The following is a 25,067-nucleotide window of genomic DNA, read 5'->3' on the forward strand; positions in this document are numbered from 1 at the left end:
GCAGAGCAGAGCATCTTGGGGCATGTAGTCTTTGCAGTTTATTTCCTTAAGTCCTTCACGTTACTGTTTTGAGCCCCGCCTAGCCTCGGCTCCCCGAAACCTTTACACGTGTCTTGGTTTATTTGAAGACCAGGAAGTTGATAGCTCCTGAGGCCGGCTGCGGAAAGACGGTGGCTCGGTTGGGACAGTCGCCAGGGATGGCGGAACGTGAGAATGGAGCGGGTGTCCGGGCTGCTCTCCTGGACGCTGAGCAGGGTCCTATGGCTCTCAGGCTTTTCTGAGCAGGGAGCTGCCCGGCAGCCCCGGATCATGGAAGAGAAAGCGCTAGAGGTTTATGGTAATTAACTTTACCCAGAACAGCATTTGTCGTTCTTTGGAGAGGCGGCAGGGGAGAGAGGGTGGAGGAGGGCCTCACTTTTGGGCTGGAGTGGACACTCGGGTTTTTGCCAGACCTAGAAGGAAGCGTGTACTTCCGGGTCCCAAGTCACGCAGCGATTTCGGTCATTCTGGGACCCGGGCTATTCTTAAACTCGGTGCGAAATCGAGTCTGGAACTCAAACCTTCATTCCCCTGGCCTGCCTACCGCTCCAGGGACTATGTCAAGGCGCGTGGGCAGAATGAGTTTACCGTGGGCAGGGAGCAAAGCTGAGAGTCTTTCCTTCTTCAGCTACTGAACGCGCGCTCCTCCTGCCATAGCCGAGGCCACTGTTGAGTACTGGCTGAATTGGGGACTGGCCCAAGGTCACAGCCACTCTCTCCTGTGACAGAGTCAGTAGGAAGTGAAGAGGTTGAAATAGACATCTCAGCGTGAGGCTTCAAATGTACAATTCTCTTGCACAGTCAAGATGTATATGTATGTATGTATGTATGTATGTATGTATGTATTCTCTCAGATACTCTCCACTTTGAGGGACTGTCTTCATTGTTCAGATTAGGGAGGGCGGGGAGGAGTGGTTTAACAAGTACCTGGAGGCCACATTGTCAATAAGGAACAGAGAAAACCAAACTTGTGATTCCAAACGTAGTGCCTTGTTCTCTCTCTCTACACCTCCTCCTCCACCCTTGCCCCTCCCACCCCAGCCTTTCCTTGCCCCCTCCCCCCACACACACTTGTAGTATTCCTTTTCTGGGTCGGGGAGAAAATCTAGGGTCTCGTGCAAGCTAGATGTGCTCCACCTCTAGCCTAGATGTAGCGCTAGGAGATCTGGTCCTACCTGGGCGGTGGTGGCGCACGCCTTTAATCCTCGCACATAGGAGACAGAGGCAGGCGGATATATGTGAGTTCCAGGCCAGCCTGGTCTACATAGTGAGTTCCAGGGCGGCCAGGGGGCTGTTATACAGAGAAACCCTGTCTCGAAAAACCAAAAAGAAAAGAGAGCGAGAGAGCGAAGCGAGCGCAATCTGGTCCTACAAATATAATTTAGGTAAGGGTTATAGGCCAGGAAGGATGATTCCAAGGGGAAAGAGCCGGGGACCTAATCAGGTTTACTCTCTCTTTGTAGAGGCAAGGCTGACAACCCCAGGCAGAAGATAATTATGAGTGTTCTATCTCCACAAAACAGTCCTGTCCTACCGTACCTCTATCTATAGCATCTGCAGACTGCAACTCTGCAATAGAGATGATTCTAGTCCTCATGTTCATAGTGAAAGAAACCCACATATGCAAAAATATAGTATGCAGTAGAAGAAGGTCACAGCTTAGGTAGGAGATACGACATTCAGGAAAAAAGGTTAGTAAACGGACTAGAAACATCTGCAAAGATGTAAGAGAGTTACTTGAGTTGGGCCTTGAAGAGTAATTTGGACCTGGATGTCGGAGGTCATATAAGCTTGAAGAAACCAGAGTAAAATATGGAGGTGAGAAGACATAGGGAATCAGCAGTCCAGAAGGCGATACCAGTGTTTGCAGGTGGAGGTGTGTGGTTGGCTGTTGCTTTGGATAATAGGTTGGAACTGAATACTGAAATTTTAAATGACTTCTATTACGTTTATTTACTTTGTGCATGTTTGCACATATGCACGCACGTCACAGTGCAAATTCAGAAGTCAGAGGACAACTCGCTGGAGCCAGTTTTTTCCTTCCACCAAGTGGGTCCTGGGGATGGAACCCAGGAGCTTAAGCTTATTTGGTGGCAGGCACCTTTACCTGATGGACCATCTCAGCACACCCCCAGTGAAACTTTTAAATTTAAAAGAAGAATTTTCTTTTTAAACATTTTTTTTTTTTTTTTTTTTTTTTTTTTTTTTTGGTTTTTCGAGACAGGGTTTCTCTGTGTAGCTTTGCGCCTTTCCTGGAACTCACTTGGTAGCCCAGGCTGGCCTCGAACTCACAGAGATCCGCCTGCCTCTGCCTCCCGAGTGCTGGGATTAAAGGCGTGCGCCACCACCGGCCTGCCTTTAAACATTAATTTTTAAAAGTGTGTGTGTGTCCAGGGAGGCCAGAAGTGTTGGATCTCCCTGAAGTTGGAGTTACAGGAGGTTGTATACTGCCACATGTTGGTGCTGAGACCTGAACTTAGGTCCTCTGCAAGAGTAGACCTTAATGTCAGTACAGAGCAGCAAAAACTTAGTGGCGGGTATGGGGAGAATGGGAGAGGAATGGGAGAACAAGCTTCTCAATTCGCTAGAAAGCTGGAGGTGCTAATAAGGGGTTAAGGTTTAATTTCAGGATTTAGGAGTGTTCAAAGAACATAATACAGCTTTTTACAAGTTAAGCTTACAAGGAGAAGCCTAGGATAGGAGAAGGAAAACCCTACCTCCCTCAATCCCATAATAATCTGCTAAGTGAAGGGAAATTTTATCCTCTTTCCTGCCTGTATTTTCAAATTCATTTTCTAGTTTATTGGCAAGGCCAGAAGATGGCCTGGGGGAAGGAAAGTTTGATTGTTTTCCCCAGCTGCTCATGTGGTCACTGGGGAGGTATGTGTGATAAAACAGACCCCGAGCTCCTAAAGGCATCAAACCCGTATCCACTTTGTCCTTATCAGTCTTCTCTTTATTTATTTATTTTTTCATAGCCTCAAGGTAAGATGGCACTCTTGTCCTGGCCCCTGCCAACGCAGGGTCTAGCCTCCTCCTCGTCTTCAATCCCCTTCCCTTCCGCTGTCTTTTACCAGCCTCCCTTCATAGTTTCGATCTCCTTTTTTTCAGCCTTCCCTCTGAGCTAAAAGCCTCCGTATAACGCTTCTGCTTTAGGAATGCATTTTCAGTTCTGTTGGCTTCCTCTTGCACTTCTGCCAAACTACTTTCTTACTAGTGGCTCGTGGATTAACAAATCCAAGACCACCTTAGCCTGAGTTTTCCCGGAGTGTTTAAAGTTGACCACCTCTGTCTTCCCTTCTCATTCTTTTTGCTTTTCCTTTCATGCTTGTCCTTTTTCTTTTTGAAAGTCTCACAGTGTAGCCCAGGATGACCTTGAATTCAAAGTCTTCCACCTTAGCTTTTCCTGTAGCATTTGATGTTATTAAATATCTCTCTCTTCCCTTCTCTGTTCCTCTTTACTTTTCTGTTTGGGTGTTTTTCTTTCCGAGACAGGGCCTGATTGTGCAGCCTGGGAGGTCCTAAAATTCAAGCTCCTCCTGCTTCAGTCTCAACAGTGCCAGGATTACAGGCATGTGCCACAGCTAACTTTCAGGGCTCTATCTGTGGGTTTCCGTCCCTTTACACCAAGGCGTCTCAAACTAGGTTGCATATAAGAATGACCTGAGAGGGCTGGAGAGATGGCTCAGTGGTTAAGAGTACTTGTTGCTTTTGCAGAACACCAGGGTTCGATTCCTAGCACCCACTTGGTGGCTCACAACTATCCTAACTTCCAGGTCCAGGGGATCTGAAGCCTTCTTCAGACGTCTGCAGGCACTGCCCTGTGCTGTACACATACATGTACATGTAGGCAAAACATTCATGGGCATAAAACCAACAAAGAATTTTAAGAAAACAATCTGAGAAGTTTTAAAAACTCTAGCTGTTCAGGTCATGCTTTAAACCAGTTCAATCAGAATGCCTAGAGGTAGGGCCCAGACAACAGTTTTGTTGTTGTTGTTGTTTTGAAATATTCCTGGTAACTGAATATTCAGCCAAAGTGCTTCTCATTCTTTTCTTTTTCCAGACAGGGTTTCTCTGTGTAGTTTTGGTGCCTGTGCTGGATCTTGCTCTGTAGACCAGGCTGGCCTTGAACTCACAGAGATTCACCTGCCTCTGCCTCATGAGTTCTGGGATTAAAGGCATGGGCCACCCCCTAACCCCCCTTCCCCCACCCCCATTCAACTACCACTCTAGCCTTGGTGTGCACTACACTACACTACACTGAACTACACTACTACACTACACTACACTACTACACTACACTGCACTGCACTGCACTACACTATACTGCACTACACTACACTACACTGCACTGCACTACACTACACCACTACACTACACTACTACACTACACTGCGCTGCACTGCACTGCACTACACTACACTGCACTGCACTACACTACACCACTACACTACACTACTACACTACACTGCACTGCACTGCACTACTATACTACACTGCACTACTACATTTCACTGTACTGTACTACACTACTGCACTACACTGCACTGCACTGTACTACACTACTGCACTACACTGCACTGCACTGCACTACACTACACTACACTACTACACTACAGAATTTGCTGGGGCTGGAGAGATGATAGCTCAGTGGTTAAGAGCACTGACCTCTCTTCCAGAGGACCTAGGTTCAATTCCCAGCACCCACATGGTGGCTTACAACCACCTGTAATGAGATCTGGTGCCCTCTTCTGGCCTGCAAGGCAGAACACTGTATACATAATAATAAACAAATAAATGTTTTTTAAAAAAAAGAATTTGCTGGAATGTTTCGTTGGCTTGTGCTGAAGCACCTTCAACATCACTGCGTATGAAACTGAACTATTTGCTGTCAGTCTTTCTACCGTGTGGGGCTGAGAGATCGAACTCGGGTCTTCAGGCTTGGCTGCAAGTGCTATATTTTCTCCGGCTAGCCCCCATGACCCGTTTTTTATCTTAATACTGTTAACGTAAAATCTGAGTCATCTTCCTTTCCTCTCTATGCTTCTCTTCCAGATGTAACGAGTTGCCACACGTCAGTTCCTCTGAAATGACTTCATTGCGTGTCCCATCTCTGTCCCTGTTGTGTGCGGATTTGAGGCCTAGCTTCTCTGTGGCTGTCTTTAGCGCTGCTCTTTGGTTCTGGGCCTTGTAGCTGACAGCTCACTGCACTGTCCTTTTCTCTTCCTTGTTCTAAGTCTCTTGAGGACTCTCTGCTGCCTGTGGCTGGTTGTGAAAGACCCTGGTGGCTGGGCCCCACCCTTCCTTTCTACTCTTTCCTTTCACTGGGTTCCAAGCTAAGGACATTCCTGGTGCTTCTGTCCTTCAGTTTAAATGTGAAATATTGAAAGGCTCAATCCCACCTTCTCTTTAGCCGAAATTCCTCTGGTGCTCCCTTGATGTTTTCCCCATTCTATTCCCTAAGGATATGAATTAAGAAACTGGATGTGGGCTAATAATGATCCAAGAAAATAGTTTTCTCAAAAGTAGTGGAAATTTCTGTCAGAAAATTGGGAGTTGCTGAAATGTTTGTTTAAAAGAAAGTTAGGGTGGGGTGGTGGAAGCTGGAGAGACGGCTCAACAGTTAGGAACACTGGCTGTTCTTGCAGAGAACCTGGATTCAGTTCCCAACAACCACATGGCAGCTTACAGCTGTATGTAACGCCCATTCATTGGGGTCTGAGGCTCTCTTCTGGCTGCTGTGGGCACTCCATGCACACACATACATGTAATGTAGAGAGGCAAACATAACATAAAATCAAAATAAATCTTTAAAAAGTAGTCAGTGCTCCAGCTGAGATGGGAAGAATCATCCTCACTGAGGATACTCATATTTTCATTTAATGCCTCGTCTCTGATTCCTGTAGATTTGATTCGAACTATCCGGGACCCAGAAAAGCCCAATACTTTAGAAGAACTGGAAGTGGTAACGGAGAGTTGTGTGGAGGTTCAGGAAATCAATGAAGAAGACTATTTGGTTATCATCAAGTTCACACCAACAGTACCTCATTGCTCTTTGGCAACTCTTATTGGTAAGGGTGTGTGTTTGTAAGTTGTCATATACTATGTGGACAGTCTGGGCTTTCATACGGTATGTGGATTCAGTCTGGGCTGTTTTATAGTATGTGGACACAGTCTAAGCTTTGTGCATTTTCTAAAACTAATTAGAGATAAAAGACCAGGTGGTGATAGCACACGTCTTTAATCCCAGTACTCAGGAGGCAGAGGCAAGCAGATCTTTGAGTTCAAGGCCAGCCTGGTCTACAGAGTGAGTTCTAGGATAGCCAGGGCTGTTACACGGAGAAACCCTGTTTCAAAAAAACAAAAAGAGGGAAAAGATAGACAGAGAGAGATAAAGAGATAATGGATTTTTTTTTCCCCGTCACAGGACTGTGCTTAAGAGTAAAGCTTCAGCGGTGTCTGCCATTCAAACACAAGGTAAGAAAGCTTGTTATTATCTTAACTAGGCCAGTGCCCTGCCACTGAACCGTGTGCCTGCTCCACATTGTCTTTTATGACGCTTGTTAAGATATAAGGCACACATCATACAAGCCCCCTGAAGTGGGCAGTAGTGGTTTCTCATAACTCCTGCAGAGCTCCGCTGCTGTCTCTGAGTCACTTGTAGAACATTTGCATTGCCTTCAAAAGAAGCCCTTTAACCAGTCAAGTGTGGTTGCATGTAAGTGTAGTGTCACCACTTGGGAGGCTGAGATAGGAGCTAGCCTGGACTACATAGCCAGATCCTGTATCAAAAATGGAAAGGCAGGCAGGCAGGCAGGCAGACAGGAAGGCTGTCTGTCTGTCTGTCTGTCAGCATATACTTACTAGCTGTCACTCGACTCTTCACCATACCCTTCTCTATACTGGGACAACCATCCATCTCCTCTCTCCATGATTTGCCTTTGGACATTTCATTTTAATGAAGTTCTATAGTATGTGGAGTCTTTGACTTAGTATGTTGTCAGTGTTTATGCTTTATCATGCATAGGTATTTCATTCTTTTGTATTATATAATAGTCCATTGTATAGAGACACCTTGGGTTTTTTTCTACTTTCTTATCAGTTGTTAGACATTTGAGTTGTTCCCACTTTTTGTGAAGTTAAAAACATTGTTTTGGGGGGCTGGAGAGATGGCTCAGTGGTTGAGAGTATTAACTGCTTTTCCAGAAGACCTTGGTTCAATTCCCAGTACCCACATGGCAGCTCACAACTCCAGTGCCAGGGGACCAGACACCCATGGCAGAACACCAACACACATAAAGTAAAAATAAATTTTAAAAAAACTGAAAAAAAATTATCGTTTTGGGGCTGAGGAGATGGTTCAGTGGTTATAGGCACTGGCTGCTCTTGCAGAGGACCTGAGTTCAATTCCTAGCACCCACATGGTGGCTCACAACCATCTGTAACTCCTATCCTTCTTCTGACTCCCATGGACATGCTATACACATACATAAGTGCAGATAAAACTTTTATACACATAAAGTAAATAAATTTTAAAACGATATATAATTGTTTCCCCAATTGTCCAGTAATGTCCTTCATGGCAATGTTCCCTCCCATTACTATGCTTCCCTGCCATCACATGTTCTCATTAGAGTCCATTTTGGCTGCTTCCCAAGTGCTGAGATCATAAGCACCATCAGCACAACCAGTGATCTGGACACTTGTGAAGAGTGTAGAGTAGACATTTCATAGATTGTCTCTCACATTGGGTTTTCAGATTTTTTTTTTAGAGATTTATTTATTTATTATGTATACAGTGTTCTGTCTGCATGTATGCCTACAGGCCAGAAGAGGGAACCAGATCTCATTACAGATGGTTGTGAGCCACCATGTGGTTGCTGGGAATTGAACTCAGGACCTCTGGAAGAGCAGCCAGTGCTCTTAACCTCTGAGCCATCTCTCCAGCCCCCTTCAGATGTTTTATGATTAGATTGTTACTCATTTTTGGAAAGAACAGAATAAACATGGTCTCGTTACATGACATCAAGAGGCTGTAGTTTTAGTTTGTCCCATTATTGATGACCGTTGCCTCATTAACTACTTGGTTACACTGAGGTATATTAATAATTCACAAAGGAATAGGGGGATAAATACTTGACTCCATCTCTGTCAGCCTTTTTTTGAGACAGGGTCTCACTATGTAGCTCTAGCTGTCCTGGAGCTCATTATATAGACCAGGCTGGCCTCAAACTCACAGAGATGCACCTGCTGCTGTCTCTCAAGTGCTGGGATTAAAAGCATCTGTCACCATGCCCAGCCTATGGCTATTTCAGAATACTGAGTCATGTGTAATTTTTAACCAGAGTGAAGGAGTGGAGAGTGATACTCATGGGTTCAATAAGCATTATGCCATTGGGGGAATCTGCATGGTGGTCTTTCTAATAGTGTGTATGTGTGAGTGAGGATGCATGTGTTCTGTGGCACATGAATGGAGGTCAGAGCATAACTTTTAGGAGTTGCTTCTTTCCCTCCTTTGTGACTTCTAGGTATTGAATTCAGGTAATCGGGTGTGTCTGGCAAGCACTTCTACATACTGAGCATCTCGTCAGCCCATATTTTGTGTTTTTAAAAGAGACTGAACTTGATGGTCTCTAAGGTCCTTATTAACTATAATGGGTTTTGAGTGTTTTCGATCAAACAAGGCCGATCTCCGTGGTGATTCTGTGCCTCTGGGTACTCTGCACAGGCTTGCCTGAGCCACAGGATTTGCAGCAGTTTTGTGGTTGTATCAAAAGCTCTTGTGCTTAGAAGTTGACTAATTTGTGGGCCTAGCAAGTCTAAATGAGATGGCTTTACTGGTATCACACTTGGGAATAAATTTTGCAAGATAATAGAGGAAAAGGAGGATGCAAAAAAAAAAACTACATATTTGTCTCATTTTTGTAAAACAGTAACTGTATGTGTGCATATAAAATATGCGTAAGAGTAAAAGATGTGAGAGAGTGAGTGTGGAAAGGAGGAGGGAAGAAACAACACTAGGTTGTTGATGTGGCGCCCCTGGGAGGTGGGACAGAGGGCAAATTAGATATGGATTTGGAAGGATAAGAGGGTGGGGCAAAGATCCTGTGAGATCTCTGTACAAAACTGTGTGTATTCATACAGAAATCCATGTGCACGCCCCCTGCAGGTCAGTTGGTGGAAATACTACTGTCCGTTCCATCCTGTTGAGGTCTCTGATATTAGAAAGAGGGTTTGGGCTTTCCTCCCTGATCCCTGGGTCTGCCCTGCACACCCCTCCCTGAGCTCTCAGGATGTTCAGATGTTTTGCTTCTGTCTCGTTTCTTTCCAGTTGGAAATCTACATTTCTGAAGGAACTCACTCGACAGAAGAAGACAGTAAGTGATGGCAAACGTTACTGCAAACGGCTGCAGCTCATACTTCTGTCTGGGTGCTAGGTTATCTGTCAGCCACTGCTCTGTTGGGGTGCCTGCAAATAGAGGGGACACCACGAGTTGTGCTTTTCCGTCACAGGTCATTTTCCACTGTGTCTCTGGTAAACTGGGGCCCATGAATAGTAACTGGTTCAGGCCGTAGGCTACAAACGGATCTGTAAACATCCAGTTCTAGGGATCGTGGACTTCAAAGGTTTGGTTCTGCTCTGACAGTTCCTTAGCTGTGGGAAAGTTGAAACTGGGGATCTCACAAATCAAGCGTTAGGGAATCTCAGGGCTGAGGCTGTCTGTTAGAGTTAATGTGCTAGGACGGAAGTGGGAGGTGACTGTCTATTGAGGACCCCTAGTCTGCAGAGAAAAGTCAGCCAGTAGTCATTTGAAAACTGTAGAGGTGGGATCTGAAAACAGCAAAAGACATAATGTTTCCCAATTAGTGACGTGGTACATGGGAAACAGAATATTATACAAATGATGAGACCAAGTAAAGAGAAGAACATTGGAAATGTTTGTTTTCTGTCAGGTGTGGTGGTGGCGCGCCTCCAGTCCCAGCAGTCGGGAGGTAGAGGCAGGCCAATCTGAGTTTGAAGCCAGCCTGGTTTATAGTCAGGACTGCATAGAAAGACTCTGTCTCAAATAAATGATAAAAATGTTTGTTTACCTTTCGTCACTAGATAGACTGATAGATAGTGTAAAGAAGAGCAGAGGAGGGAGGAACAGGGTGGTGATGGGAAAGAGTGAGATGGAAGATCATGAGCCCAAAAGTACACACAGGGCTGGGGGGAGAGAGAGAGAGATGCATCAAAATGTATACTAGGAGAGAGGTGCAGAGAATACTCACTGCATCAGCCCACCAGCCTGTCCTAGAAGTCTGCTAGGTACTGTCAGGACAATGGTGAAAATCATGTCCTAGCTTTACATTCCCTGGGGATAAATGCACCAAACCCCAGAAACTAGGAGCTTTACCTTTTACTTTGTTTATTTATTTTTATTTGATGTGTGTGGATGTTTTGCCTGCATGCATGTCTGTGTACCTGTTTGCATGCCTCCAGTGCCTGCAGAGGCCAGAAGGGGCATCAGACTCCCTGGCAGTGAAGTTATGTTCTTAGCTGCCATATGGGTTCTGGGAATCAAAGCCAGGTCCTCTGGAAAAGCATCCAGTACTCTTAATCTCTGAGCCATCTTCTCAGTCCTCACTTTATTTATTTGAATTATTAATCTTTGTCATGCTGGGGACTGAACCCAGGGCCTCATATATGCGAGGCAAGTGCTGTACCATTGAGCTGTATTCCCAGTCCATTTTATTTATTTGTGAGACTTGATCTCATTTCATAGAACAAGCTGGCTTCAAACTCACAGAGATCCTCCTGCCTCTTCCCTGAGTCCTGGGTGTAAAGGTAGGCACCACCATGCCTGGCCAAAACACTTAGAATTTTTGCCATGTGAGCAGCACTGCAATTTAAAAAGCGGGCTGAAATGGGGGGAAAGTGGCAGTTTAGAATTTCACTCTGAATATAGAAATGTGTGTGTTGGTGATGCCAAGAAAGAAAGAAATTAGACTAGCATTGCTTGTAGAGTGGGAGAGCAATAGAGTGTTTTTCTCTTGAGACTGCTTTCCAGACCTGAGACACGGCGTTAGGAGGGGCTAGAGAGCCGGCTCAGTGGTTAAGAGCGTGTGTTGTTCTTCCAGAGGACTGGGGTTCAGTTCACCCCACTTAGAGCTTCAGCCCCAAGACATGCAGCAACCCTATTGTGGCCTCCATAGGACTTGTGAGCAATTCTCACACGTGTGTGTGTGTGCACACACAAAAGAAAAACATCTTAAAAGAAACTGAATGATGAGTAATTAAAGTTCTCAATAATTAGTTGTAGGTTCTCAAGGAGTTAAACTCGTCGTTTTGGCAGGCTCATACAAATGGCCGTCTGGTCTCTGTTGACACAGCTCTGTTAACTTTTGTCCACGTGTTTTGCAGTCAACAAGCAGATAAATGACAAAGAGCGAGTGGCAGCTGCGATGGAGAACCCCAACCTGCGGGAAATCGTGGAACAGTGCGTCCTTGAGCCTGACTGAGATGGCCGAAGAGCCAGGGACCTGTAGTCATTCAATCTGGTTGTTTAAATCTTTGTAAAATGCGGGACTCACGTTGAATATGTAGGTGATTTGTACCTCAAAGCATTTTTTTTAAAGTTTTTTCGTGTTTTTTTGTTTGTTTGTTGTTTGTTTTTATTTTTTGAGACAGGGTTTCTCTGTGTAACAGCCCTGGCTATCCTGAAGCTCTCTTTGTAGACCAGGCTGGCCTCAAACTCACAGAGATCCCCCAGCCTCTGCCTCCTGAGTGCTGGGATTAAAGGCGTGCACCACCATCGCCTGCTTTTTTAAAGGATTCTTTCCGAGCAGTTATGAAGTAGAACCTAATTGTTCAGAGAGTAACATTCTCAGGATTTCTAACCTAAGTGATCAGACAGAAAAATATTTTCTAGTTATTATGTGTAAAATGTTACTATTTTTCTGATGACCATTCTGATACAACTGCTTTTCATGTCAAATATCTACTGTGCCCAAATATATTTGATTTAAATCATCATTCTAAATAAATACAACAGATGATTCTTGTAATGGCTCACCTAATGTCAATGTGAACTTCTAAGATATCTCCAAAGCTATGTTCACTGATTTTTATGTAGAGAGAAGTCTAAAAATGAGTAGGAATCCTTAAGGAGAGGCCCTGCCTTCCTTTGTGGGGAACCCTGGACCCATTTAGAGCTGAGGAACATAATGTGGAGAGGGTCGATTTGAAATAATTTATTTTATGTGTATGATTGTTTTACCTGCATGTTTATATGTGCACCACATGCTTGTCTGGTGTCTAAGGAGTCCAGAAGAAGAATCAACCCCCCTGGGACTGGAGTTACAAACTGTTGTTAGCTGCCCTGTGGGTGCTGGGATCGAACCCAGGTCCTCTGGAGGAGCAGTGCAGGTGGGGGCTCTTCAACACTGAGCCCTCTCTCTAGCCTGGTGCTTACACAGTTTTAAAGAAGTCCCCCAAAGAAGAGTTGGGTTATAGCACAGTGAAAGTGTTATGCTTTGCAAGGTCATGTACCCGGATTCAACATCCCTCCAAAAAAAGAACAGTGAAGTTGTCCCAAAGGTTTTTGTTTTGTTTTTACTGAATCAATCCAGATGCTTGTTCTGGTCTTTCCTTATACTTGGTTCATCTTCACTTTTTTTTTTTTTTTTTTTTTTTTTTGGTTTTTTCGAGACAGGATTTCTCTGTGTAGCTTTGCGCCTTTCCTGGAACTCACTTGTTAGCCCAGGCTGGCCTCGAACTCACAGAGATCCGCCTGGCTCTGCCTCCCGAGTGCTGGGATTAAAGGCGTGCGCCACCACCGCCCGGCTCATACTTGGTTCATCTTGATACGGGGAAGAGTGTTCATCGGCCGTGTGCAAAGGGTGTAATAGGTAGAGTGTTCATCGGCCGTGTGCAAAGGGTGTAATAGATAGCTTGCACCAGCCCCTGATGTTCCTCACTACCTGGCACTTGCGTTCTCAGACAGTTTCAGATTCAGAGCTGGTGGGCAGACCCAACTAGACATGGCAGAGGACAGTGTGGGATTGTGAGTTCGGATTGGAATAGGTATTGAATAGGATTGCTCACTTTGCCAGGTTCTGGCCCCCATAGTCTGAGGGCATTCAAGCATCCCAGTGGAGATTTTCACAAGTAGAGGTCGCCCCAAGGCTTCCTACAATCACCATGCACCAATTTACAAGCTGAGTGAACCACCGTGGAAGCCATCTTCCATCCTCAGTCACTGTGGCAAGTGGGTAAGAGCCTAATAAGAGACCCTGAGCGAGAACTGATCAGATAAGCCACTCCCCAATTTCTGACCAGAAGAGCTATGCAAGAGACTGCATGTTTATTGTTTATTTCACTAAGATTATTTTTTTTGAGGAAGGGGCTAGTTTGTTATGAAACACTAAGTCACAGAGTGCTGGGTGCAAACACCCATTTTGGCAGAAGGCTGGGATGTAACATGTGGCACTCTGTTGAGGGGAATTTGTAGCTAGAGTTTTCTTGCCTGGCCCACAGTCAGGACAAATCTTTGTCATCAGCCAGTCCCACAGCCACACAGACCCAACCAAGTAAACACAGAGACTTATATTGCTTACAAACTGTATGGCCGTGGCAGGCTTCTTGCTAACTGTTCTTATAGTTTAAATTAATCCATTTCCATGAATCTATACCTTGCCACATGGCTCGTGGCTTACCGGCATCTTCACATGCAGCTTGTCCTGGTGGCGGCTGGCAGTGACTTCTTCTGCCTTCCTGTTCTTTCTTTTCTCCTCTGTTAGTCCCGCCTATACTTCCTGCCTAGCCACAGGCCAATCAGTGTTTTATTTACTAACCAATCAGAGCAACACATTTGCCATACAGAACATCTCACAGAAGGAATTTTAAGAAGCTAACTCAGAGTTTGTGCTGTCTGCAGATGAGAGACTCGGGACATCAGCGGCAGGCCTTAGGGACAAAGTGGAAGAGGGTAGAGGCTGGGGGCGACTCCTGCTTTGGAAATTTAGAACTACTTGGAAAAAAATACTATTTTTTTTTTTTTAAATTTTAAGTATATGTATGTTTTGCCTGCATGTATATCTGTGTACCACATATGTGCCTAGTACCTGTGGAGGCCAGAAGAGGGCATCAGATCCCTTGAAATAGGAGTTACAGATGGTAGTGCTCTACCATGTGGGTCCTGGGAATTGAACCTGGGTCCTGCAAGAGCAACAAGTGCTCTTAACCACTGAGCCATCTCTCTGGCCCCAGGGTTAGCTGCTTTGAAGGCAAAGCTGTGCTTGAATGTTTCTCATGAGTTTTGCTGTGGGGTGATCATTGACAGGGTTGATAGCCAACAGGCTCTCAGCAGGGCCGAGGAGACCTCAGCAGAAAGGGTGTAGACGTGTGCTGCCTGGTGCCCGGGGATCGAGTGAAGAACAGCAGTGAGCAGTGAGGGAGGAGGGGCCTCCGTTAGGGTCAAGAACTCGGGTGAGAGGAAGCACCTTCGAGCTCAGAGACCGTGAGCCGACCGACCGGCAGAGGAAGAACTGTCTGGGTGTTGGGCAGCGCCCCACAGGGCTCCCCAGGCAGTGGAGAATGACCAGTCGGGGGGTGAAAAGTAGGGGAAAGGGGCAAGGAGCCGCCCCTTTCCTCACTTTTCTAGGTTCAAGTCTGAAGAAAGAGGCTTCATGCCAGGTTCATACTTTCAAGCATGAGTTGTGACGGGATATTTTGATGACGTGATTATAGGATTAAAAGTGATAGGTGGGCGGGGTGCACAGCTCAGCTGGTAAGAGCTCCTGCTGCCATGCCTGACAGCCTGGGTTCAAACCCAGGGATCCACATGGCGGAAGTCGAGAACTGATTCCCGAAATTGTCCTCTGACCTCCACATATGTGCTGTGGTACAAGCACCCACACAGATACACACACATGCACACAAAATAAATACGATGTTATCAGAAGTAAAAATGGCAGGAAGGAGCTTAGGAGGAGGCTCAGTGATAGAGCAGAGTGTGCCCTAGCATGTGTAGGTAGGGGCAGTGCCCAGCACCACTACCAAACAGAAACAGACAAATCGTTCCAGAAAGACAACCAGACAAAAGTCATGTGTGTTTGAAATCCCCCGTGGACAGAAGATGAGTGCTTTTCCAACAGAGCTTCAGGGTTGTGGGGGATGGGAAAGGCCCAAACTGATTCCAGCATGGCACTCGGCCGGTCGCAGATGTTTCTTTAGAAGCCTCCTGGCTTCTGTTGACATGCTGTCTCAGCACAGCTCTGCCTGCGCCCTTCCTTCCTCTTGAGACCATGGAAACGTTAGCTTTGTGGAAATACTAGGGGTTCCTCCCTATCTTTTGCTGTAACTTTCCAGGGGCTTCTTCTTCTCTTCCAATTCTTGCAAAACATGTTACCAGGACCAGGAGTGCTGTGCATGCCTGTAATCCAGCTCTCAGGAGGTAGAGGCAGGAGGATCCAGAGTTCAAGGTCAGCCTCAGGTACAGAGGGAGTTTAAGTCTGGCCTGGGCTACGAGGCATGGTCCCAAAAAACCAACCAAACAAAAATGTTACCTACCATATGTAAATAGTGAAGTGTTCCTGATTTCCTTTCTTCTGTTGTTTTGTTCTGTTTTTTGTTTGTTTGTTTGTTTGTTTTTTCCAAGACAGCTATTCTGTGTGTAGCTTTTGAAGCCTATCCTGGGACTTGCTCTGTAGACCAGCCTGGCCTCGAACTCACAGAGATCCACCTGCCTCTGCCTCCCAAGTGCTGGGATTAAAAGCGTGCACCACCACTGCCTGGCCATTCCTGATTTTTTTTTTTTTTGGCAATAAAATTTTTTAAAAGATTTACTTCTTATGTATATGAATTTCTTGCCTACATGTATGTGTATGTGCTGTGTGCATACCTGGTGCACACAGAGGCCACAAGAGGGTCCCAGGAACTAGAGTTATGGACTGCCATATGGCTGCCGGGAACTGAACTGGGGTCCCCTGCAAAGCAGCAAGTGCTCTTAACTGTAGACGAACTGCTCAACGGTCTTACTAATAAAAAACTCGGAGCCAGAAATTGGGGTTAAAGCCTGTCTACCCACACCTACATGCCTTCTGTTCTCATTTGTTCTCTCAGCCCAACTACATCACTTCCTCTTCCTGCCCATCTCTGTCACTTCCTGTCTGCCTGTACAGACCTCCAGACCTCTGTGGTTAGTGCTGGCATTAAAGGCAGGTATCGGTATGCCTGGCTCTGTTCCCAGGCCTTGAAGTCACAGAGATCCAGACAGATCCCTGCCTCCCAAGTGATAGGATTAAAGGCGTGTGCTACCATTGCCTGACTTCTTCGTTAATATAGTGGCTGGCTTTTTCCTCTGATCCTCAGGTAAATTTTATTGGGAGACACAATGTATTGGGGGATATGATAGATCACCACACTTAACTGCTGAGAGCTCTCTCTCCAACACTTTTGTTTTGTTTGTTTGTTTTTTGCTTTTCTTTTTTAAAGAAATTCTTCTAATATTTTGTTTGGCTATGACTTTTAATATATATTTATTTTGGGATGAGGTCTCACTATATTGCCCAGGTTTTCCTTAAATTAGACTCAAGAGATCCTCCTGCCCCAGCCTCCTACAAAGCTTGGGACTTCCAGTGTGTGCTGCTGTACCCAGCACATGTTCCTATTTTTCAGTCATCACTGTAAACACCTGTGGTGGTTTGAAAGAAAATGGCTCCCAAAGAGAGCGGCACTATTGGGAGGTGTGGCCTTGTTGGAGTAGGCCTTGTGGGAGGAAGTGTGTCACTGTGGGGGTGGCTTTGAGGTCCCTTTTCCTTAAGCTTCGCTTAGTGTCACAGTCCACTTCCTGTTGCCTGCAAGAAGTAGGACTCTCAGCTACTCCTCCAGCACCAGACTCATGCATATAATCCCAGTGCCCTGGAGACTAAGGCAGGAGGATTGCCATGAGTTCAGGCTCACCTGAGCTAAGAAGTGAGACCCTGTCTTAGCCCCAAAAGTAATTAAGACAAAGCCTCAAAAGCAAAGTTTCTCTGTCCTTCTGCCCTCCTGTGTCCTGTGCCTCTGTCCCTTTCTCCCCTGGAGTCATGGAAACCAGAAATTTCTTCACCAGGGCAGGTCCAGGAATAGCCCCTCTTCCTGCTTTGGAGCACAGCATAAAGAAACTCAGCTCTACCTTGTCTGACAATAAGATCCTTCTTCAGAGGGTCCTATCCCATTCCTCGGAGGGAGGACTTCTGCAGAGAAGCCAAGAAGAGCCTGGACAGACAGACAGGCTCTCCTAGTTTCCTGCATGCTCATTACCTTATATTCTTCTGTGCATCTCTGGCAGAGAAATTTCTTTGAAACAGAATGAGTTAGGAAACATTTTAGGGTAGCTGAGGGTCCAGCGCTATGGTAGAGCACTTGCCTCATATACACAAGGCCTGGGTTCAGTCCCCAACACTGCGGGAAAAATTCCAGTGGTGGTGGCATATTGTTCTTGAGAAACTGAGACAGTAGGATCCAGACTTTTAAGACCAGCCTGTGCTGCATGTAAAGACCCTGTCTTTAGTTAGTGTTCTATTGCTGTAGAGAGACACCATGACCAAGGCAATCCTTACAAAAGAAAGCACTTAGATGGGGGCTTGCTTACTGTGTCAGAGGGTTAGTCCATGATCATGGCAGAGAGCATCATGGGAGCCAGGCAGGCACATGGCTAAGAGCTTACATTCTGATCTACATACAGGCAGGGAGAGAGAGAGAGAGAGAGACTGGACCTAGTGCCACACCCCTTTCAACAAGGCCACACCTCCTAAACTTTCTCAAACAGTTCCACTAACTGGAAACCAAGCATTCAAACATATCAGCCACTGGACACCATTCACATTCAAACTACCACAGACCCTGTCTTAGTCAGGGTTTTTATTGCTCTGATGAAACACCATGACCAAAAAGCAACTGGGGAGGAAAGGGTTGATCTGGCTTAAGCTTCCACATTCATAGTTCATCATCAAAGGAAGTCAGGACAGGAACTCAAACAGGGCAGGAACCTGGGGACAGGAGCTGATGCAGAGGCCATGGAGGGTGCTGTTTCCTGACTTGCTCCACATAGCTTGCTCATCCTGCTGTCTTATAGAACCGAGGACCACCAGTCCAGGGGTGGCACCACCCACAATGAGCTGGGCCCTCCTACATTATTACTAAATCAGAAAATACCCTGCAGGCTCGTGTACAGCTTGATCTTATGGAGGCGTTTTTAAATTGAGGTTTTCTCCTCTCAGATAGCTTTAGCTTGTGTCAAGCTGACACAAAACTGCCCATCACAGACCCCATCTCAACAAAATAAAACATGAGAGGAGAGAACAAGAATGCTTGAGACTTTTTAAACCGTAAGTTCTGTTCAGACTGTTTAACTCCACGTTTGTAGAGTAAGACCAACCAGGATAGCAGGTAAGCAGAGTGCCCAGCTTCCAGTAACAGTTACATGTGGGGCCTGGGGAGGGGGCTCAGTTGGCAGTGTGCTTGCCTAGTGCACTCAAAGGCCTGGGTTCCATCCTCAGCACCACACAACCCAGGGCGGTGGTGGCGCACGTCTTTAATCCCAGCACTTGGGAGGCAGAGGCAGGTGGATCTCCAAGTTCGAGGCCAGCCTGGGCTACTGAGCAAGTTTCAGGACAGCCAGGACTGTCCAGAGAAACAAAACAAAAATTAGAAGAGGCTACTAACTCTAACCGGCGCTAACTGGGTTCTCTCGGCTAGGCGCGATTACTTGAAGAGAACACTAGATGGCAGCAAAGCACGAACGACTCCGACAGCGTTGGGCTTGAGGCGAGGGCTGCTTCCATACAGGCAGGTGACATCAGATTGGACCCCATTGCCATGAGCTCTGCACTTTTTTTTTTTTCTTTGTTCTGATTGCAGTACTGGAAACTTTCTTAGGTATGGAATTTTTCTGCCAAAGATTATGATTCTTTTTACTTATTTATTTATTATTATTTTTTATTTTATGCATTTGGGTGTTTTGCCGGCATATATTGACTGTACACTATCTGCATTCACTGTGTGAATATTGGGTTTTGAACTGAAGTTCTCGAGAAGAGCAGTCACTGCTCGTAACTGTTGGGCCATCTCTGCAGCCAGATCATGATTCTTTCTGAGTCACTAATATGAGTTGCTGAATATCATTCTGAAGAGTCTGTACACACAGATACAAAGAATGTGGCCTGTGTGTCCCCGCCCTGCATTAGCGTTAGAGTTTATTACTTTTTTAAAAAATTGGCCAAGGTAAAGGATAAAAAAAAAAGTCATTTTCTATATACATTTGTTTACCTAGGTTAAACATTTAAAAATTTTAAAATCTCATTGGGAGATATATGTATTTCAAAGGATTTGTGATATTATCTACTTTTCTTTTGATATTTTCAGTTTTTAAACCTAACTATAGGGACTGGAGAGGTGACTCCATGGATAAAGTGTTTGCTCCACCAGCATGAGGCCTTGAGTCCAGGTCCCCAGCACAAATGTTAAAGCTGCCATGGTGGCCTGTGGCGGCAGGAGGAGGATCCCGGGGGCTTGTGAGCCAGCCATCCTAGCCAAAACGGCAAGTTTCAGGTTCCCGGACAGACCTTGTCTTAAACCACAGCCTGTTAAAACTCAGAGGACAAGAGACCATGGGAAGCCCAGTCCTGGTGCACGCATCCACAGCACAGCTCCTGCACCTCAGGCTTGTGGCGGAAGAGGGGGCAGAAAGACGGTAAGAGCCAGAGGACCAGGACATCTGCTGAAACTGTGTCCTAGAAATGTCAGAGAGACTACCTGCACTCATGAAGTCCCATTAACATGGACACCTCAACAAGACCTGGGTAATGACGGCACCAGCGGAAGGGAAAGCTCCTGGAGCCCCAATCCTAGACAAAGAACTCTGGGTGACTGGGGCATGCTGAGAGTGAGAGGAATGGTCTTCTTCAGGAAGAGCCCCCCAGTAGGTTACTCAGTACCAGCTAGTTAGCCTTGAGATCATGTACACACAGGTAACATATATGGACTGAGCAGGTTGCATTTATGTGTGTGTGTGTGTGTGTGTGTGTGTGTGTGTGTGTGAGAGAGAGAGAGAGAGAGAGAGAGAGAGAGAGAGAGATAGAGAGAGACACAGACAGACAGACACAGACAGAGAGAGACAGACAGAGAGACAGAGACAGAGAACAACTAAAAAGAAGTCATGAATTTGAGAGAGCAAGGGGAGGGCATGGAGGGACTGGAGGAAGTAAGAGAAGGAGAAAATGATGTAATTATATTACCACTTTAAAAAAATGGTAGAGAGCAATAGAGGAAGACACGATGTCAACCTATGGTTTCTATGTTTGCATGTACAGGCAAGCACACTCATGTGTATGCCTCACCCCAATGCACACATACACACACACACACACACACACACACACACACACACACACACCAAAAAAAAAAACCCCAAAAAACAAAAACCCTTAGTATAAAGTAGGTATGTGCTTATTTGTAATCCTGGCACCTGGAAGGAGGATTGTATGAGTTTAAGGCCAGCCTGGACTGCATAGGGAGACTTGTCACAGAAACAAAAACAAAAAAACCTAAAAAGCAGGATCTGGGGAAATGGGTCAGTGGGTAAAGTGCTTGCTATGGAAACGTAAATACCAGGAGTTCAGATCCCCAGGAACAATGTAGACAGATGCAAGGTGGATGCCATAGCATCCTGCCTGTAATCCCAGCTCTTGGTAGCTGAAGACAGGGGAGCCCAGAACAAGCTGGCTGGCTTAGTCAAATTGTAATGCTCTAGGTTTAAGAGAGATAGCTTGTTTCAATATACAAGGTGGAGAGAGGTTGAGGAAAACATCTGGGCTTTCTACACACATGTGTTTATGCATGTACACATGCACAAATGTGTCCACTCTCCTGTGAGCACACACACACACATACACACATATGCTTTGCAACATTCCTTTACACTGTGTGAATATATGTCACTGTGATTGGTTTAATAAACAAGCTGACTGGCCAATAGCTGGGCAGGAAGAGATTGGGCAGGAAAGCGAGGCTAGGAGGATGCTGAGAAGGAGGGTGGAGTCAGCAGTCACCAGCAGATACAGGAGAAGCAAGATGGGCATGCTGTGCTGAGAGAAGGTAGCAAGCCATGTGGCAAAGCATAGATAAGAAATATGGGTTAATTTAAATGTAAGAGTTAGGTAGAAACAAGCCTGAGCTATCAGCCAAGCATTTATAATTAATATTAAGTCTCTGTGTTGGTTATTTGGGAAGCAGCTAACAAAATACAGAAAAACTGTGCCTATAAATGGTGCCCAATGTGAAAAAGCTTTAAAAAGGTTCTAAACACATAAAAATGGAGCTAAACTCGGCTTCCCAGTCTCATGCCTTTCATGCTGGCCACAGTAGAGAGATGCATCTCCTGGCAGCTGCCAGTACACCATGAGCTAAGCCACATGGAGGGTTCCTGCAGTCTCATACAGGCAGTGGTACAGAGAGGCATCTCTCGGCCACTGTCTGCAGGCTTAAACTACCAGCACAAAAGCTCCGCCAACATGCTGCACAGTGAGGTTTGAGATTTTTGCTCATACAGAGAGAAAAGTTTACAGATATGTAGTAAAGACAGATTCAGATGGGGGGGACTTCTAAACAGGTTACACTGTGTTTAAAAAATATACATAGGCTTGGGAGGGAAAAGAAAAAGAGTAAAAAAAGCCTTTAAAAAAGGAATAGAGTAACAAAAATATATAATAAGCCAAGTAAAAATGGAAAATACACTGAGTCTGCATCCTGTATATTATTGTGTTGTCTTTGAATTTTTTGGCTGCTAAGAGATACTGGATTATAAAACCTGCTAGATTCAACCAACCTATATATTTTAAAAATATCTGTATTTCAAAAGATATGTTATTTTGGGGGAAAGGTTATGCTTTTATTTCATCTGGAAATAAGATGCTATGGATTCATTCTGGGTTAAGGAAAGTCAGGTTTGATTGAGGAAGATCCCATGAAAAATATGACTACAGACATATAGAAATAAACATAGCAGAACTAAAAGACATGATGTATATTTTACCTGCTCAAACATAAAAAAAAATCATCTTTGGCTGACATGTGTACAATGCACAGTCTATATTTGTATTAATACAGATATGCAATTTCCTTTAAAAGTTTATGCATTTTCAGAACAAGGAGACCAAACACCAATAAAACCGGATGGCCCAGGTCATCCAATATTTCAAAATGCCTCTGTTACAGTCTCTTCAGAATTCTGCATCCAGAACAGCTTCAAGGCTGCTGGCTGAGATGATCTAGCCTTACAGAATACTCCAGTCAAGACTTGACCATAATCCTAAATTTTCTCAGGGTCCCATAAGGATTACAAGCACCTCCAATCATCAGGAAGTAGTCTAGGGAACTATGCCCACATTCCCAAAACATGGATTATGGATGTTTATTATCATTTAAGGGGGTTGGTTACAAGTTGTTATTAGTAATAGAAAAAAAACTGAATAAAGGAGATTAGATTCAGGGATCTTGTTCTAAAAAGAAAATGGGGGAATATAGAAATTATAGGATAAAAGTGTAGATTATTGAATCTACTTTAATCCAAAAAACAATTAATCTTAAATATTTTATGTCGGTATGGATTTTGGTTTATTGATACAAATTTAAAGTTAATTTTGTTATACTGTATGTATATTTCTACTGTTGCTGGAGGCCTTCTCTCCAGGTTCCACCAAGCCCCGCAGTCCCACAATCCACATATAAAATAATCACTCAGACATTTATATTACTATAAACTGTATGGCCATGGTAGGCTTCTTGCTAACTGTTCTTATATCTTAAATTAACCCATTTCTATAAATCTATACCTTGCCATGTCGTTTGTGGCTTACCGGTGTCTTTACATGCTGCTTGTCCAGGTGGTGGCTGCAGTGTCTCCCCCTCCTTCTTCCTGTTCCCTCAATTCTCCTCTCTCCTTGTCCTGCCTATACTTCCTGCTTAGTCACTGGCCAGTGTTTTATTTATATAGAGCGATATCCACAGCATTCTACTCTTATTTAAGGCATTGTGTTTATGCAGCTCATTTAAAATATAATGTATAATTAATAAATACAGATTAATAGTCACCTATAATAGTCAAACTTATAGTCAGGTTAGGTATGTTTTCAAGGTCATACACCGATATATTTAGATAGATGGTCTTCGAACACTTCAAAGACCTACAGAATATGGCATTTAATATGTTTAATAACCTAAGGCTTTTCATGACAGTGAGACATATCTGCTCCTGGCAGCACTGATTGCTTCAGAGAAGATGATGGGCACTGAAGAAACTCTGTATGGAGTTTCTTGTCCTCATGGCAAAAGCTAGCCATGTGGGCAAAGAAACTGCCCTTGCCTCAATTGCTGACAGATACTGTCCAAACTGGACCAGCAGGACACAAGAAAGGTGACTGCTGAACTTTGACAAGACAAGGTAGGTCAGTCCTTCAGAATTCCCTGCTTCACAGAAAGTCTGTCAGATATGCTAGGCCTGTAGGCCAGAGTTGGATGCCCAATGTTACAGACGAACTTTGAGTGGTTGTCTGGGCAGCCTGCTGTCCCTGTCATTAGGAAACATTTCATCCTTCTGGGGTCTTTGATAAAGTTAAAGACTAAATAGTTAAACTTACAGTTTTCCTTAGTTATGATAAAAGATAAATTAGGTATAAAACTTTAGACTCACCAAGATAAGAGAGATAATATTTTCTCTAATTTTGCAAAATACAAATAGACTGAATATTGTAACTGTAATTCTTACTTGATGACTGTTTTTGCTGTATAAAATTTTACTATGTTAAAGTTAAAACTGTTGGGAAGTGTTGTAGCGTGGGTGTGTGGGTTCACGTGGATCCATGAAAAGAAGACTCAGAGGCACCTTGAGAATGAATCTAGCCTTTCTCAGCTGCAGGGGGGTCCAGCCTCTAAGGACTGAAGCACTTTCCCTTCACCCAGGGCATTTTTATTTTTCTCAGTATTTAAACTTTAGCAAGTTGATTTCCATATGCTCAACAACCTGAAAAGAGCTCACAAAAGGTTTGGGGATTTAGCTCAGTGGTAGAGCACATGCCTAGCAAGCACAAGGCCCTGGGTTCAATCCTTAGCTAAAAACAAACAAACAAACAAACAAAAACAAACAAACAAAAAAAAAAAACAACCAACCCCAAAAAACAAAACAAAACAAAAAACATGAGCTCCCAAAAATACAATGTCAAGTGCTAATTTCTTCATTTATCAGGTACCAAGGTTTTCGCAATTTCCTGAACCAACTTTTGCATAGGCTTGGTATCCTTGGGAAACTCTCAGACAAGATTCACATAGGGCAACTAGAGAAACAAAAGGGATCAGTTAAACAAATGATGGAGCCGGGCAGTGGTGGCCGACGCCTTTAATCCCAGCACCCGGGAGGCAGAGGCAGGTGGATCTCTGTGAGTTCAAGGCCAGCCTGGTCTACAAAGCGAGATCCAGAAAGGCACAAAGCTACACAGAGAAACCCTGTCTCAAAAAACCAAAAAAAAAAAAAAAAAAAAAAAAAAAAAAGATGAAGATGGATTAGGGGTTAGGTGCTACTCTCTGGAGCCAGGCCAGGAGTAGCTCAGCAGGAAGGCAGCTGCATAAAACCTTCCTTTTAATTAGACAAAAAGGGGTAAATGCTGTGGAATAATCCTTATGTACATTGTGTGACTATATGCCACTATGATTGATTTAATAAACAAACTGACCAGTAGCTGAACAGGATAAAGTTAGGTGGGAAAGCTGAACTGAGAATGATGGGATGAGGAAGGGTAGAGTCAGAGTAGTCGCCAGTCAGATGGAAAACAAATCATACACATAAAATGGAATAGAGGTAAAAGCCTTGGGGGCAGCACATAGATTAATAGAAATGGGTTAAGTTGTAAGAACTGTTAGTAACAAGCCTGAGCTATTCACAGAGCATTTATAATTTATATTAAGTCTCTGAGTCAGTTATTTGGGAAGCAGATGCCAGTTATTTGGG

At 44.6% G+C, this 25,067-nt stretch overlaps 1 protein-coding gene across 2 annotated transcripts; it reads left to right on the forward strand.

Moving 5' to 3' along the window:
• The first annotated feature begins 202 nt into the window (after positions 1-202).
• Positions 203-12,090, forward strand: Ciao2a (cytosolic iron-sulfur assembly component 2A). 2 transcript variants are annotated; one of them, XM_006979316.4, is made up of 5 exons: positions 203-337; positions 5,949-6,113; positions 6,470-6,519; positions 9,374-9,419; positions 11,447-12,090. In XM_006979316.4, exons 1-5 carry the CDS (start codon positions 214-216, stop codon positions 11,542-11,544), a joined length of 483 nt encoding a protein of 160 aa, XP_006979378.1. In that variant the 5' UTR covers positions 203-213; the 3' UTR covers positions 11,545-12,090. The 2 variants fall into 2 exon arrangements, with proteins under 2 accessions (XP_006979378.1, XP_076432655.1); XM_076576540.1 differs by lacking the exon at positions 6,470-6,519 and having other exon boundaries at positions 11,447-11,660.
• Positions 12,091-25,067: the final 12,977 nt, after the last annotated feature.

This window comes from Peromyscus maniculatus, chromosome 7 (assembly GCF_049852395.1).
Source record: "Peromyscus maniculatus bairdii isolate BWxNUB_F1_BW_parent chromosome 7, HU_Pman_BW_mat_3.1, whole genome shotgun sequence".
Lineage (NCBI taxonomy): Eukaryota > Metazoa > Chordata > Mammalia > Rodentia > Cricetidae > Peromyscus > Peromyscus maniculatus.